General features: G+C 41.5%; 1 protein-coding gene across 3 annotated transcripts in view; it reads left to right on the top strand.

Annotated features, from left to right (window-relative positions):
* LOC124605189 (activated Cdc42 kinase Ack) overlaps positions 1 to 16,681 on the top strand; it is a 509,613-nt gene that overhangs the window by 330,748 nt on the left and 162,184 nt on the right. For all 3 annotated transcript variants that reach the window (XM_047136704.1, XM_047136705.1, XM_047136706.1), the window contains one exon: positions 15,614 to 15,868. In XM_047136704.1, coding sequence (XP_046992660.1) covers positions 15,614 to 15,868 — 255 coding nt within the window. The remainder of the gene's footprint in view (positions 1 to 15,613; positions 15,869 to 16,681) is intronic.

The raw sequence follows: 16,681 nt of genomic DNA, 5'->3' as shown, positions 1-16,681 counted from the left end.
CACGCGCTCCGTCCGTATTTATACGGATATCCTTCCTTTTTCACGTGCTTCGTCTGGTTTGAATTGATTGCTTATTTTTCTTTGATCTGATAAGTGCCGTTCTCTTTATTATAGGTGTTTACGTCACTCCAAGCTGAAAATGCATTACTGCACTGTGTCATGCATTGTTTGTCGCATTCTGATAGTGCGTGTTTACGGCCTGTCGCCTCTCGCGGCGTGGCTTACTTTTGTGCGCGCTACCGCCACTTGCAAATAAAAAATAGAGAGGAGTCGCCTCATTAGCAAAACATTTGTTGTTACTTACACTACTGCTTTCTTTGATAATGATCAACAAGAACCAAATAACAGACTGCGTATGATAGATGATGTTCTGAACGAAATTTTAGCGAAAATTTTTCTCCATTCCAAAATCTTTGCAGGCGCCTCTTTAGTTCATTACATTCTGCATAGAAAACAGACATTTTAGATTTAAAAATCTAGTCAGTTGCCTTGCTTCATTTCTGACTGTATCAGTATCAGGCATAAGAATAATACGAATATAAACATGACATGATATCTATATTCTTCCACGTTTGCTGTTGTCTCACTCTAGTTTCGTAGCTTATTAGGCAGACAGGATTTAAATGAGATAGTAGCAAACACGAAACAATACATGGCAAAATGTTTATATTCATATTAATCTTATGGCGAAGAGAATACTACATGTGATTCACAATTCATAAAAGCTCCTATTAGCAACCATCTCTTCTCACAGGTAGGAAAAAATTCAGAACGTAGAGTTGGCCATATTGACAAACATCCCAAACAGTCTTGCCAGTCGGATTTCGTAGTACATTGAAATGCTGCTACATTCGAAGATCAACAATACAGAATTTGTATTTACTTCGTTGGATAATGTACCAAAATGCAGTGGTCGAAACTCTGGGCGGAGGAAAAAGGCTCGTCTTCCACTTCTTTTTTTTTTTTTTTTTTTTTTAATTTATTTACTGACGCAGAGATTTTGGTGCCAGTATGTATCTTTGTGCCTACAAAGCATGCCTATGTGGCGCTACATGTATTCGACGGCAGAAGTTAGTTGTGGCGGCACCCACCAACATTTTTCATAACTCCCGCTTGCTTTGCACTCGATTCTAAGCCGCAGGTGGTTTTTTGGATTACAAAAACCGGAAAAAAAGTGCGGCTTAGATTCGAGTAAATACGGTACTTTGAATGTTTTTGCAAGCCATCCAATTCCACTGTAACAGTTTGGAATCGTTCCAAGAAAGTCTGTACTCAGTCTCACAGAAGTACTCTCATCATGCAATGTTAGTTGGAGATGTCTTTAACTAACCTAGTAGAGTACAGGAAATCCATGAATGCATTACAGGTGGGGCAGACAAACTGTTTTTGAGAGGCAGTTGTAGCACATTTGCCGAAAACTGTTTTAAGCAGCTAGTTCAAAACCCACACGCAGTCTAAATATTTTTGACCTTGTGGCTAGAAACAGAGTTGAGCTTATCAACAGTGTCACTATAGAGATAGGAATCATGAGGCAATTTCATTATTGTTACTAGAGTTTCTAAATCTACCTAAAATACAAGGAGAGTTTTATGCTGGAAGGAGTAGATAAGCAGCTATTAGCATACTACTTATGCAGATGAATGGTATCACAAAGTTCCATTACATGGACATAGTAAAATTAAGGACAAAGTTTAGTCTTACTGTAAATCATGTGCCCATGTGCCGAGTAAATGGACTGTGCCCCCTGCGGGTCCGGGGGTAAGGATAGGCCTGAGGTATTCCTGCATGTCATAAGAGACCACTAAAACGAGTCTCTCACATTTTGGCCTGTATGTGATGGTCCCCTGTAGGGTTTGACCTCCATTTTTTAAAATTTTCCTGAAGAGCGATCCCATTGGGGAAGGGCACCTTAGATGGTGCATCGTGTCCATCCTGCATTGAGATTGCCCATTGCAGTCCCACCCATTATCCACCTCTTGGGCGAGGACATCTTCCTGGGTGTGCTTTCCACCATGCACTACGCAGTGTCACTTTCTGTGCCGACGATGACCATGGACTTCTTTGTACCTCATATCCAGCACGGTAGTCAGTCCGTTGTGGTGGGGTTGCCATGTACCCTGTTGGTTGTAGCCCCCTGACAACACAGTGATCACTCTGCTGATGCCTGCACCATTAACTCCCCATGTATGCCAAGGAGTAGATGCCAGTCACCCTGGGGCATCGGGACTCCCAGCAATGGCCATCCTGCCAGGTAGCCTTTTCCACGGCTGGGTGGCGCCTGTTGGGAGGGCCCCTGGTCAGAGTGGGTGGCATCAGGGCGAATGACACGCAGTGAATTGAAGATCATCGTCTCTTGCTGGTGGTATGCTGCCAGCAGTCTCTAAGAGGGCAAAGTCTAACTTCAATGCTAAGAAATATGATCCCAAGTCATTCCCCTTCCTGGGCCACACCATGGGAGTAATGCCAGGCTAAGGATGGTAGTGAAGCTTATTCGCCCCAGTACTTCATATGTATAAGAGCTGATGGGGAATCTTTCATGTCCATGAAGCCTCAGTTTTTGCGGAGCTTTGGAGGACAAATTTGGGGAGGTGGAGAGCTTGTCCAAAATGCACTCTGGATCAGTTTTGATAAAAACAGTATCCTCTGCCCAATCACAGGCATTACTCGCTTGTGGCAAGTTGGGGGATGTTTCTGTTATCATCACGACTCATAAGAACTTAAATATAGGCCAGGGTATTATATTCCACAGGGACCTTCTTTTGCAGTCTGACAACGAGCTGCACGCCAATTTATAGCGGCGAGATGTTCATTTCGTCCGGCCCGTCCATCGGGGTCAGAGGAATAACCTGTGCCTTCATATTGGCGTTTGAGGGTGACACATTTCCTGAGAAGGTCAAGTTGATGGTCTACCGCTGTGACATCGAACCATATATCCCTCCCTCGATGCGGTGCTTTAAGTGCTGGAAGTTCGGCCATATGTCTTCCCACTGTACTTCCAGCCCCACCTGTCAAGACTGTGGACATCCATCGCATCCCAATACTCCGTACACCTCGCCTCCCACCTATGTCAACTGTGGAGAGCATCATTCACCTTGCTCACCAGACTGCAGGATTTTACAGAAAGAGAAAAAAATCAAGGAATATAAGACCCTGGACCGACTGACCTACACTGAGGCTAAGAGGAAATTTGAGTGCCTACATCCTGTAGCTATGACCTCCTCATACGCCGCCACTACGAGAATAGTTCTCGCCCCATCAGTTCCTTGAATTCCTGTCGCCTCTAAGAATCGGGAGACTACACCTGCCCCCTTGATGGAGGGAGCACATCCCTCCCTGTTGCTGCTGCACGTCCTACTTCGGGAGCAAAACCCTCCCAACCATCAGGAATTTCAGTCCCCACTTCTGAGCCAGAGAAGCGTAAAGCTTCTTCAGCTCCTCTCGCTAGGAAGGGGTCCCTTGGGTTACTCCCTTCCCAGGTTTCTGCTAGTGGGAAAGACGACACCCACCAGTGGCTGAAGAGCCCAAAAGCAGCTTTGTGCCCATGTATTCCAGATTATAAAACGATGAAAACAGGAGTGTTGGGAGAGGTACGTGTCAACTATTGGGTGCCATACGTCACCTTCCCAAGTAAGGACAAAGATCAGACGTCTTCTTGGGTACCAGACCCCAACAGGTATGCCTGGCATTACCATCAGTGGCGTGCTATGTACCGACACAAACGCGATTGCCGAGCACTTTGTTGAGCACTATGCTCGAGCCTCTGCTTCGAAGAACTAGCCCCCAGCCTTTCGCACCCATCAAACGGTGGATGGAAAGGAAAGGCCTCTCGTTCACTACACGCCACAGTGAACCCTATAATGCCCCATTCACGGAGTGGGAGCTCTTCAGTGCACTTGCACACTGCCCCAACACAGCTCCTGGGCCTGATCGGATCCACAGTCAGATAATCAAACATCTCTTGTCTGATAACAAGCGCCATCTCCTCATTATCTTCAACCGTATCTGGTGTGATGGCATCTTTCCATCGCAGTGGTGGGAGATCACCGTCGTTCCAGTGCTCAAACCAGACAAAAACCTGCTTGATGTGGATAGCAATTTGCCCATCATCCCCACCAATGTTATTTGTAAGCTGCTGGAACATATGGCATGTCGGTGGTTGGTTTGGGTCCTGGAGTCACATGGCCTACTGGCTCCATGTCAGGGGAGCTTCTGCCAGGGGCACTCTACCACTGTTAATCTGGTGTCCCTTGAGTCTGCCATTCGAACAGCCTTTTCCAGATGCCAACCCCTTGTTGCCGTATTTTTTGATCTACGCAAAGCATACGACACCACCTGTGGACATCATACCTTGCCACATTATACAGGTGGGGTCTCCGAGGCCCGCTCCTGGCTTTTATCCAGAATTTCCTGTCGCTCCATACTTTCTGTGACCAAATTGGTGTCTCCCATAGTTCCCCCCATGTCCAGGAGAATGGTGTCCCACAGGGCTCTGTATTGAGTGTATCAATATTTTTAGTGGCCATTAACAGTCTAGCAGCAGCTGTAGGGCGATCCGTCTCACCCTCTCTGTATGCAGATAACTTCAGCATTTCGTCCTACTCCACCAGCACTAGTGTAGCTGAGTGTCGCCTACAGGGAGCCATCCTCAACGCGCAGTCATGGGCTCTCAACTGTGGCTTCCAGTTTTTGGCCTCTAAGTTGTGTGTCATGCACTTCTGTTGGCGTCGTACTGTTCATCCGGAATCATAACTTTACCTTCATGATGATCCACTTCCTGTAGTGGAGACATATCGAATCTTAGGACTGGTTTTCGATGCCCGATGACTTTGCTACCTCACCTTCATCAGCTTAAGCAGAAGTGCTGGCATCACTTCAATGCCCTCCACTGCCTGAGCAACACCAACTGAGGTGTAGATCGCTCTACTCTGCTGCAGCTCTACAATGCCCTTGTTCAATCATGCCTTGACTATGGGAGTTTGATTTATGGTTCGGCAGCACCCTCAGTGTTGTGTGTACTCGACCGAGTGCACCACTGTGGCCTAGCGGCGGGAGCTTTTCGAATGAGTCTAGTGACCAGTGTGCTGGTGGAGGCCAGAGTTCCTCAATTGCAGATCCGACATGCACAACTGCTCCCCAGTTATCATGCACACATTCGTAGTTCTTCTGAGCATCTGAATTACCGTCTCCTTTTTCCACCCGTGGCAGTTCATCTCCCACATCAGCGGCCTAGGTCAGGGCTAACTGTTGCAGTTTGCGTGCGATCCCTTCTGTCTGAACTGGAATCCTTCCCTTCACCACCTCCCATCCAGGTCCGTCCACAGACACCTCCATGATGTACACCTTGGCCACAGATTCATCCTGCCGCTCTCCGCTGTCACTTCCTCTCAATTCTTGACATGTTCCGGGGCTCTGAAGTGGTTTATACCGACGGCTTGATGGCTGATGGTCATATTGGCTTCACCTACGTCCACAGAGGCCATTTTAAACAGCATTCCTTGCCTGATAGTTGCAGTGTATTCACTGCAGAGCTGGTGGCCATCTCTCATGCTCTTCAGTATTTCCGTTCATGCCCCAGTGAATTGTTTTCTTCTGTGCACTGACTCCTTGAGCAGCCTACAAGCTATTGACCAGTGCTACCCTCACCATCCTTTGGTGGTGTCCATCCAGGAGTCCATCTATGCCCTGGACTGGTCCCATCGTTCAATGGTGTTTGTGTGGACCTTAGGACACGTCGGCATCCCAGGCAATGAACATGCCGACAGGCTGCACGGAAACTGCCTCTGGAGATGGGCATCTATGAACCTGACCTGCGTTCTGACTTACGCTGTAGGGTTTTTCAGCTTTGTGAGACGGAATGGCATAACACTACACACAACAAACTATGTCATTAAGGAGACTATGAATTTGTGTAAGTCTTCCATGCGGGTCTCTTGCAGGGAATCAGTTGTCCTCTGCCATCTCTGCATTGGCACGGTTACCTCCTGTGCCGTGAAGACCGGCCTGAGTATCAGTGCGGCTCCTGATTGACAGTGGTCCATTTTCTCGTGCACTGTCCCACTTTGACTGCTCAGCAACGAAATCTTGGGTTACCGGACTCCTCGTCGCTAATTTTATCTGACAACACCTCATCGGCCAATTTAGTTTTATGTTTTATTTGTTAGGGTGGGTTTTATCATTTGATCTAAGTTTTAGTGCATGTCCTTTGTCCCTATGTGTCCTCCACCCTAGTGCTTCTAGGGTGGAAGGTTTAATGTCTTGTAGAGTGGCTGGCTTCTCCTTTTTTATTCTCATAGTGAGCCAGCCATGGTAATCTGCTTTGTTGTTTTAATCTCTTCATCCCGTTTCTTGTGTTTCTGTGGTTTTCTTCTGCCCTTTTGTCCATTTACATGTTTGTTGCCCTTCATCACTCTTGTGATTTTTCCTTTCATTTTGTTTTGAGTTGTCAGTCTCGTTTGTTTTACTCTCACACTTGTGGCATTGTTTTATTGGGAGCAAGGGACTGATGATCTCGTGGTTTGGTCTCTTTGCTCCTGTCTCAATCCAACCGTCCAACTAAATGGATTGTGGATAGGAAAGACCCATTGTGGTTTAATAACAAAATTCAGAAAACACTGAGGAAACAGAGATTGTCGCACTTCTGGTTCTCTAAAGAATGTAGCAATGACACCAGGAAAATGTTTATAGAAATTCATTTGGCTACAAAAGGATTGATGCACAAAGCATACAACAACTTCCAAGATTAGATTAGTGAAATCCCTTGCTGAGAACTCGAGAAAATTCTGGTCCTACGTAAAGCAGCTAGGCGGATTGAAGGATTCTGTTCAATCTTTGGCAACCGATCTGGTGCTGCAACAGGAGACAGCAAAAGGAAAGCTGAAGCTTCAAATTCCGCATTAAAAAAAAGAAAAGAAAAAGAAAGGATAAAATCTTTCACACAGTAAGATCAAACAGACAGACCATTGTTTGAAAGTTGCACACACACGCTCGGATGTGGAGGGCATAGAAACAGGCATCCTTGGCATTGAGAATCAATTGAAAGAGTTGAAAACAAATTTGTTGCCAGGTCTGGATGGAATCCTAGTTGAGATTTACAGAGAATGCTCTTTGACATTGATCCCTTACGTACCTCTCACCCAGCACAAAGTTATCGAGTGACTGGAAAAAAGTGTAGGTGACTCCCATACATATAATAGAGGTAAGTGAATGAACTGGCAAAATTACAGACCAGTATTCTCAATGTTGGTGTACTGCAGAATTCTTGACCATATTCTAACTTTAAGTTTCCTTGAAGAGGAAAAAGCTTTGGTCCAGAAATCAGCATGGATTTAGGAAGTATTACTAATATGAAACTCTATTTGTCCTTTTCATGCACAATATCCTGTGAATCATTCATGAAGAGCACTAGGCAGATACCACATTTCTGTATATCTGGAAAGCATGTGACACAGTGCCCCAGTGCAGACTACTCACAGAGGTCCAACGTTACGAAATTGGTTCTCCGATATTTGTGGCTTGAATATTCCGTAAATTATAAAGCGTGGAAGATGAGAGTTCATCAGGGACAAGGATATTCTAATGAGTGCCCCAGGGAAGTTCAATAGGACCATTCTTGTTATATAATTGATAACAATCTGATGGATACGATGAGCAGCAGTAAGAAAAACAATCCTATAACGTACGCGTAGCTTATTGATGATGTGCTGCTTGACACAGTTTCTTTTGATAAAATCTCTAGTGTTAACAGTGCAAAGCTTTACGAAATAGAACAAGCACATAAGATTTCCTGTAGGGAAGACGACTGGTCAACTTGGGTTGTTTGAGAGAATGACAGAAAAATTTAGCTCATCTATGCAGAAGACAGTGTACCACCTGTGCGAGCCATCCTTGTGTGCTGTTTGAGTGTTTGTGATTCTCAGTGGATGAGATTAAAGGATGACTTGAAGCAATTCGTGAGCATTTTGCTAGATATGGACCAGTAGGTCTGATCAACACACGAGTGCTATGGAAATGCTTTGTGAACTTAAATGGGAATCCCTGGAGGGAAAACGACATTCTTTTCTTGAAACAATGCTGAGAAAATTAAGGGAATCAGCTTTTGAGACTGATGCCAAAATGGTTCTACTGCTTTCAACATACATTTTACTTAAGGACTGCAATGAAAAGGCAAGAGAAATTAAAGCTCATATAAATAGGTTTACAGATTGTCATTTTCTCTTCACTTCATTTATGATTGGAGCAGGAAGGGGAATGACCAGCAGCGGTAAAAGCTACCCTGCACCGTGCACTGTATTGTGGCTTGTGGACTATGTATGTGAAGTAGATGTAGATAAAGATACTGGTTCCTTCATTAGGAAGGAGAAAAGGATAGGCTGGGGAGGGTTACATAGGAAGGGCAAGTCAATCAGTTCCAGGGTGAGAATGACCCACATGTAATGAGTACAGGGGAAGACAAAAATGAAGAGGAATGTATTAGATGGAGGCCAGAGATGGTATATTGTTAAGCACTGTACCAACTTCAGTCCAGACGTAAGGACAGAGTGAGATGATGGAAACTGAGGAATCATTTGAGTTACACCGGAGCAGCCTCACGAAATACAAATGGAAGCAGGGAAGATCGATAACATTTAAGCGCTGCCAAAAGGTTCACAGAAACATAAGTCATAAAGTTATTTGCACCTGAGTGTTGGTTGAAAAATTTCCTTATATGAAGTGCACGAAGTGTTCAAATTGCAGAAAAGCACTGTGTCTGACACTAATTTTGACTTGGTCCTGTACTTCAGACCCAAAACTGGTAAACGTGTACTTCAGACCTAAAACAGATAAACACGTCTAAGTCAAAACATTAGTAGCAGAAGGGAAGCACACAGCTAAGGAGGTTAGTATACATACAATGTCATAACAGAAGCTAACTAAACCAGGGATATGTGATGACATGTTGAGTAGCATACAGGCACAACAAAGAGACTATTTCACATTAAGCTGCCTGGAATGCTGCAACCTGACAGACTGTGCTGAACTATTTTGTTATTTTTTCCCTGTATTACTCCACCAATTGCAAAAGAAACAATTTAGGGAAACTGTGAAAAACGTGAATCTGGATAGCCAGATATGGATTTGAATTGCCTTCCTCCCAAATACTTGGTGATTTCCTTAAAGACAAATGGAAAAAAAATGTACAGATGTTTCACTGACTGACACGTATGTGGACTGATGTTAACACACCCAAGTTGGATCCAAGTGAGATGTTTGATGATATCGTGAAGGTGCAGAAGTAAGGGAGGTCACTTGCAGGAAGTCTCTCTAGCTGTAGTTGTGCAAAGGTTCACACTGATATAAGTTGTTTTCTCTCAGCCAAGTCTTGCAGCATTTGCCAGCTGGAATAACAACTTAATGGAAGGAAAAAGAATACTCCTTACCAATTCTTCCCACTTCGAAAAACAAAAGACATTTTTTAAGAGACTTTCCTATATATTTATGTTAAAATCAACAGTCAAAATTGCAATAATATTTGTTTACTTACTGGTTTCAGCTTATGTTAAAGCCATCTTCAGAATTTTGACCCCCTGTGGCTGGTGCTGGCGGCTCCTTGGTTTTCTTGTAATACCATGATCATACACTGTGTCCTACATTTTTCTGGTCCTGTGGCATTAGTTCATTAAACCAGTTTTTGGAAATTATGATATCTTATTGTTTCTTGATGCATTCTTTAAATGAAGGCAAAATATCTGAGCAGTACTTTAAGTCAGCTTCTTCTTTGAGACAATACCAGACAAGGAAAGTTGGTACTCACCATATAGCGGAGATGCTGAGTCGTGACCGGCAGAACAAAAAGATTCACACAATTAAAGCTTTCGGCCATTAAGACGTTTGTCAGCAGTAGACACACACACACACACACACACACACACACACACACACACACACACACACACGCTCTCGCCCACTGTCTCTGGGCACTTTGCTTCACATTTTTACACAATACTCTAATGAGCACTTGGATTGACATAGGCTATATATTTTAATGCATATTATACTATGTGTGTAATATATAAAGAGGAAGTGTTGTTAGTGAAAACCTCAAAAAATTCAGATTTTCACATCTCTAGTAAACATTTAGATGAACAAAGGCTATATGTTGTTTTAAATGACAGTGTACAGTTTCAATTGCTTTCTCGGGATCGAATTTTAACTATGATAGGAGGGTATGCAAGCCATTAGACAACATGTTTCTCCCATGTATATTCTATCTCCTTGCACATATTTTCAGATGAAAATTGTGTACACAACAGTGTAATGTTTTGTTTTCTTCTTTGCTGTATGCTTTACAGAAAACAAAACTGTTGTATTTACCACCATTGGCTTATGATTAAAATAGTACTTCATAAATTAAATCACCCAAAACTTTATAATTAATATTTCAAGGTTGCGACATCCGTAATTGTGCTTTAAGATAATTCAGTGGCAAAAAGTTGAAAATTTGTGTTAGACCATGAGTAGAACCTGGATTTCCCACTTTACACAAGTGGTCACTTTAACCATGTTGTTATCATAGCATGTGTTCCAGCTGATCCAAATGTCAGCTAATCAATGACTATGAAGTAGTGTCCTTTTCCATTTACTTCAAGCAAATGAAGTAAATGGACAAGGATGCTAGCATGTGAAAGTTGAGACTTTGGATTGACCAGTAAGTGTGCTCGGATAGTCAAAGCATGAAGTGGGAACCCGGGGCTTGATTCCCTGTGTGGCGTGTATTTTTTACTTTTTCCATCGAATTATTTCCATGCCTAATTGCGGATGATGTTGGTACCACCCTCAAAATGTTGATATTTATGGCTTCTGTATAAAAAAAAAAAAAAAAAAAAAAAAAAAAAAAAATGGTGTCCGTTGTGTCAGACATTATACCCATCCACAGATTAAAACTATGTGTAATACCGTCACTGAAGTTTCTATCCAGCAGTTCGAGAGGTATCTGTTTTATCCTTATAGCAGTGATACCTACTGATTCACCTTCATTTTAAGAAACTTCAGTTGCCAGTCAGGGTTTAGTTTCCAACAACAGTAAATGAGACTCATTGTCAGAAGAGGGGCAATAGGACAAAGGGAGGGGTAGGGGATGGACATACAGAGAGGGAAGCAGTGATGCACAGAGAGAGGGCCGGAGGAGGAGGTGGTGGAGGAGGAGGAGGAGGAGGAGGCGGCAGTGGGGGACAAAGAGAGGGAGAAGGAGATGGGTAGAGAGAAGGTGGTGAAGGAGTTTAGGATGTATACTCGGTTACCATTCATACTTGGCACTTGCAAAGCATTACCAGGTTTGCTAGTACATTATCTGGCCAACAATGAAAGAATTCTTGTAAGTGTTTTTTTTCTTGTGGTTTCTAGTGTGCTGCATACTAATATGGTTATAAAAGACCTGTACCAGCTGACATTTTTTCACAATCAACACAGTAATACTTCATACACTATTTCATTTAATAATCGAAATTTTGGTGACAGTGACTACATTGGTTAGTATATAATGTAACTACAGTTGAAAGTTAGTTGGCTATTCTTTATTGATAGCTGTTCATTTTGTAATAATGTAATCTCACTTTCTTACATTGCATTGCATTTATTTAAAACAGTGGTTAGGTGGTGTTGTCAAAACTGTCCTGAAAGTTTTTATTGCAAGTGTGGTGGGTCTGTTATTAAGATACGTAAGAACTGCTTTATAAATTTCCCATAGAAAGTATACTTCTCACACTTAGAAATAAACTTTGTCAGCAGGGTAAGTAGTGGTTCCATATGATGTTAAAATCTCAAAAAATCATAAAAAAGATCCTTTTATATTTCCTGTTACAGTGATATGACAGGAGCAAAGAAATCATTCTAGTAACTTTTGCTTATGTAGCACTAAAGCTACAGTTACAACTCGAAAAATAAAAAAAAAGTAACAGTATTGTGGAAAGGACAGGTTGATGCTCATCTCCCGGAGGAAGACCTGAGTTTCAGACAGGCACAATGAAAAAAATACTAGAAACATTTTGAATCTTTCGGACAAGGTCATTTTTCAGAAGTATAGCTCTCACATATTCACACAACAGCTCATACGCACATGACCAGTATCTCTGGACACCAATACTTTTTGAGATGTTTGGAAACAAAATCAAACAATGGCATTTCCCCGTATAGTAGCATTGATAACCAAAATGTCAAATAGAAAACAATAGCAGTTGAGTTTTTATGTGTAGAACAGTTTCAGACACTGACTGGATACACAGTGAAAGAAAGAAACGAAAGGAATAAAATTGCTGTGTAGTACTTGTATTAAACTAAATTGAGGATTTCAAAACCGAGCTTTTGATTTGTCAGAGGAAGTTTACAGTATGTGTGTTACATTGACTTTGAATCTCAAAAACAGTAAAAAAACTAAGATTTACCCTGTGATTAATGAAGAGATACAAGTTGGAAATTACTAGGAGACGCAGGAAAACAAACAAATGGATTGATTATAATGAAAGTGAATGTTGGGGAACATATGCAGTTAGGCAAATAAATGGAAGATGGGTTGTCCAGCAGTGGGTGTTGATGATGATGATGATGATGATGATGAAGTTGTGTGGATGTTTACATAATGTATGACTCATACCACTCGTCCGATTTGAACTAAACTTAGTGCACAAATAGCTCTCCATCAGGCAATGATCACTGTGTGGTTAAGATCCAGCTGCCTATCACAGTTCAGGAGGTATGGTGCCATAAGCATTGAATTGCTTGAAAAACTGCCACATAATGCATGATATTTAAATTTATTACTTCTGTGCTACTACCTCTACTCGCAATAAATTCCACACATACAGTTCACATATGCCACTGAATCCACGTACAAAACTATATCATGGTATCACCCATAGTTCTAGAGGTATTATGTCATAGACACTGAGATGTGTGAAAAACTGCAACATTGTGCACAGTATTTAAATTTATTACTTCTTTGCTACTGACTCTATTTACAACACATTTTTCAGACAGTATACACATATGCTACTGAATGTACCTACAAAATTATGTCACTAGGACACGTATATCAGGAGATAAGATGTCATAAACACTGAGATGCATGAAAAATAATGACACGTCGTGCATGAAGTATTAATATACAGTATTTATTCTTTACTGCTAAGACAGTCCTACTGTTCAGTCAATTTAAGGATATCTCTGACACCTGGCAGCACTTTTGGCAGCTTTTGACTGCAGAGTGCAAATGGCTTTAGGTGAAAACAGTCTATAGAGCTACAAAGAGATATTGGCATAAAGACATTTACAGTATCCTTGTTGTAGACACGCCAAAGCAGCTGCGACCAACTGCATGGACATATAACTAGAAATATTGTTTGTAATCAAGTTCTGAATTAAATAAACTTTATGGATACTTACATTGTCATTATACCATCCTAGATTTTCCTTTATAGATAATTTGTACTTTGCATACTATTTTTCTTAATTTGGATACTGTATTTATATGTTTGTACATTACGCATATTTCTTCCTATGTGTTTCATAATTTCAAGGGCATTTTCACAAATACATGGAAATGATTTTTTTTTCTTTATGACACAAGAAATATCTCTCTCTCTCTCTCTCTCTCTCTCTCTCTCTCTTGTTTGTTTGTTTTTTATTTCATTTATAATGAGTACCTGGACAGTGTCAGGTTTATCAGCTATTGTGTTAGTAAATGGTTGTACATGTCAGACGTAGATGTCAGATAAGTTATGTACGTTCCCATTTTATTTTTAATGCTCACATGTAGTACATCTACATCTACATATGTTCCACACAAGCCACTGTATGCTGGATGTACCACTACTAGTCATTTCCCTTTATGTTCCAGTTGCAAATGCGGTGAGGGAAAGACAACTGTCAATATGCCTCCAAATGAGCTCTGATTTCTCTAGTCTTTATTATCCTCACACAAGATGTAAATTAGTGGCAGTAGAATCGCTCTGCAATCAGCTGCAAATGCCTGTTCCCTAAATTTTCTCACTAGCGTTTTGTGAAAAGAAAGTTGACTCCCCCCCCTTCCATTTTCCCACTGTGATAACGCATGATGGTTGAATCCACTGATTCAAGCAGGCTGTCTCTGAAATGCTTCAGTGTCTTAATGTAATATTACCTGATGGGGATCCCAAACACTCAAGCAGTACACAAGAATGAGCCACATGTGTTCTGTATGTGGTCTCCTCTGTAGATGAGCTACATCCTACTAAAACACTCCTGATAAACCAAAGTGGACCATTTGCCTTTACTACTGTGGTTCTTATGTGCTGCTTCCATTTCATATCACTTTGCAACAATGTATGTAGACATTTAATTGATATGAATTTGTCAAGCAGCAGCACCATTGCTACAGTATTGGAACATTATGGGATTATTGTTTCTACTCACCTGCATTAACTCACATTTTCTACATTCAGAGCAAGCTGCCATTCATCACACCAAATAGAATTTCTGTCTTAGTCGTTCTGTATCATGCCATAGCCACACAACAACAACAACAACAACAACAATACTTTCTTGTGTGCTGTAGTGTCATCAGCAAAATGTTGCAGATTTCTCCTCACTCGATCTGTCACATCATTTATGTATATGGGAATAGGAGAACTCCTTTCACATTTCCCTGGGGCACTCCTGATGACACCCTTGTGTCAGATGAACACTTGCCATTGAGAAAAACGCAGTAGGATCTGTTACGAAGTCTTGAGCCACTCGTATATCTTGAAACCTATTCTGTACGCTCGGGCTTTGTTAACAAATCTTAAAATGCCTCATGGAGTGCCAGATTTTATTCTTGATTGAGATGTTTTAATTCTGTACAATTTATAATTGGATGACATATTAATCACAGGATAATTCTTCAGTTTTTTAGATTGACATGCATTTTATATTTCTTGAAGTTTCAGTGCTACCAGCAACGTGCTTTGTCAAAAGCTTGTGCTAATGTAAAGAGTAAGTCATATCTAATATTGAGAATATGTGAACATTGGTTAATTACAGTAGCCACTATTTTTGCAATGATTAATATAATGATAGTGAGACGGTTCTTTCCCTCACAGATTTCATATCCCAATGGGCAGCTGTGGACATACTTTGTGTCAGCAGTGACTTCCTTATCTAGGCTGAATTCTTGGTGCTCCACTGACTAACAGACTTGTACACAAATTATAAATTTACTTATGTTTAGCAACAGAGAGCATTAATATTTCCTTAGGTGGATCTTGTTTGCCTTATAACTGCTTCAGATTAACATTGACGATATTACACTCCTTGTACGTGTGTTAGGTGTTCAAAATTTTCTGTGGAAACTGGTGGTTAATTGAGATCGTACTGCACCCTCACAACAAATAAGTAAACTGGTAGTAATGTGTGAATGCTGAATAGATTACTTATTAGGCAGTTGATGTACTGCAGAAAAGTGTTTTACCAAATGAGTCTGATTTATGTAGATAAGCTTTCTACCATTTTATTTGTAGTTATTGTACATTGCAGCTTTATTTATTCTGCATGTTAGTTATCTTTTTCAGTTTCTCCTAAGCACACTTGAGACGTTGGTCTACACCATTTCCATGTAATATTACAGGTCGAAACCAGCAGAAACAGTTCAACTATTCCAAACTGACGGATGAGCCGACAACACCAGTGAGCGCCGGCTTGGGCGGCAGCTCTACCGGAGTGCAGCTGCCCTCCCTGTGTGACCCTGGAGGGCGCCTGGGGCCTGGTGATTCTCCACTCTTGCTAGACCTTGCACCTCCATCTACAGCTGCTCCTACTGAGAGAGTGACTTCTGCTGTTTCTCTGCTGGATCAGCCGATAGATGTGTACGAGGAGACTGTGGGTGAGTGTCACACCTGCCAGTCACTTGAGTTGAAATGCCTTTGCCTCAAACAGGTTGTTGTGTTTTGTTTCACGTGCAATGATTATTATTATCTTTGCCACCCTGGAAGTTTTTGTAAAATGGCTTTTAAGTATTTCAAGTTGTTGATATTTGTCAGATTATTGATAACTACGCATCTGCACTCCAAAAGCCTCTTCACGTTGTGTAGCAAAGGGTACTTCTGGTAGCATTGTCAAGCACAGGTGACAGAAGGGGCATGTGACCACCCTTTACCATTAACATTGCCACATTGGGGTTAATAGGCCAACCCTGTTTCCATATGCAAGAAGGACCACAAAAAAGATGGAGACTTGCCATACTGACTTAGAATTAAAATTTCTTCCATTATACTAATCTGCAAATGCAACGCTCATTTCCTTTGTTTTCCTAAATCTTCTCTCTGTTATTAACTGCAGTGCCAAAATTGCATCTTGGGTGCACGTACTTCTCCTAAATTTTTGATGGATATTTTGCTAGACCGAATGTGCAATAACTTGTACATTTATTTGCTCTTGTCTTCTTATGAATTGTGTTAATTATGTTCTTTTTAAGAGCTTATGAAACTGGCAGTTAGATGAATTTCATTCATGAGCTCTTACAGTTATTGGGCTGCACACAAAAGTTCTGTTAGCTTGTGTACTTTTCCTTTCAAGTTCAATCAAAGCTTTTGGAAATTCCGGATGGAGTATCGCTTCACTCTTATCATTACCGTCTTGCACTGTGTTCTCATTTTCTCATGACCTAATTTCTCCTGTGCAACTGTAAAGGTTCCCC

Source organism: Schistocerca americana, chromosome 3 (assembly GCF_021461395.2).
Source record: "Schistocerca americana isolate TAMUIC-IGC-003095 chromosome 3, iqSchAmer2.1, whole genome shotgun sequence".
Taxonomy (NCBI): Eukaryota; Metazoa; Arthropoda; class Insecta; order Orthoptera; family Acrididae; genus Schistocerca; species Schistocerca americana.
Note: the sequence above shows the minus strand (reverse complement) of the source record. Positions and strands in the feature narration are given on the sequence as shown.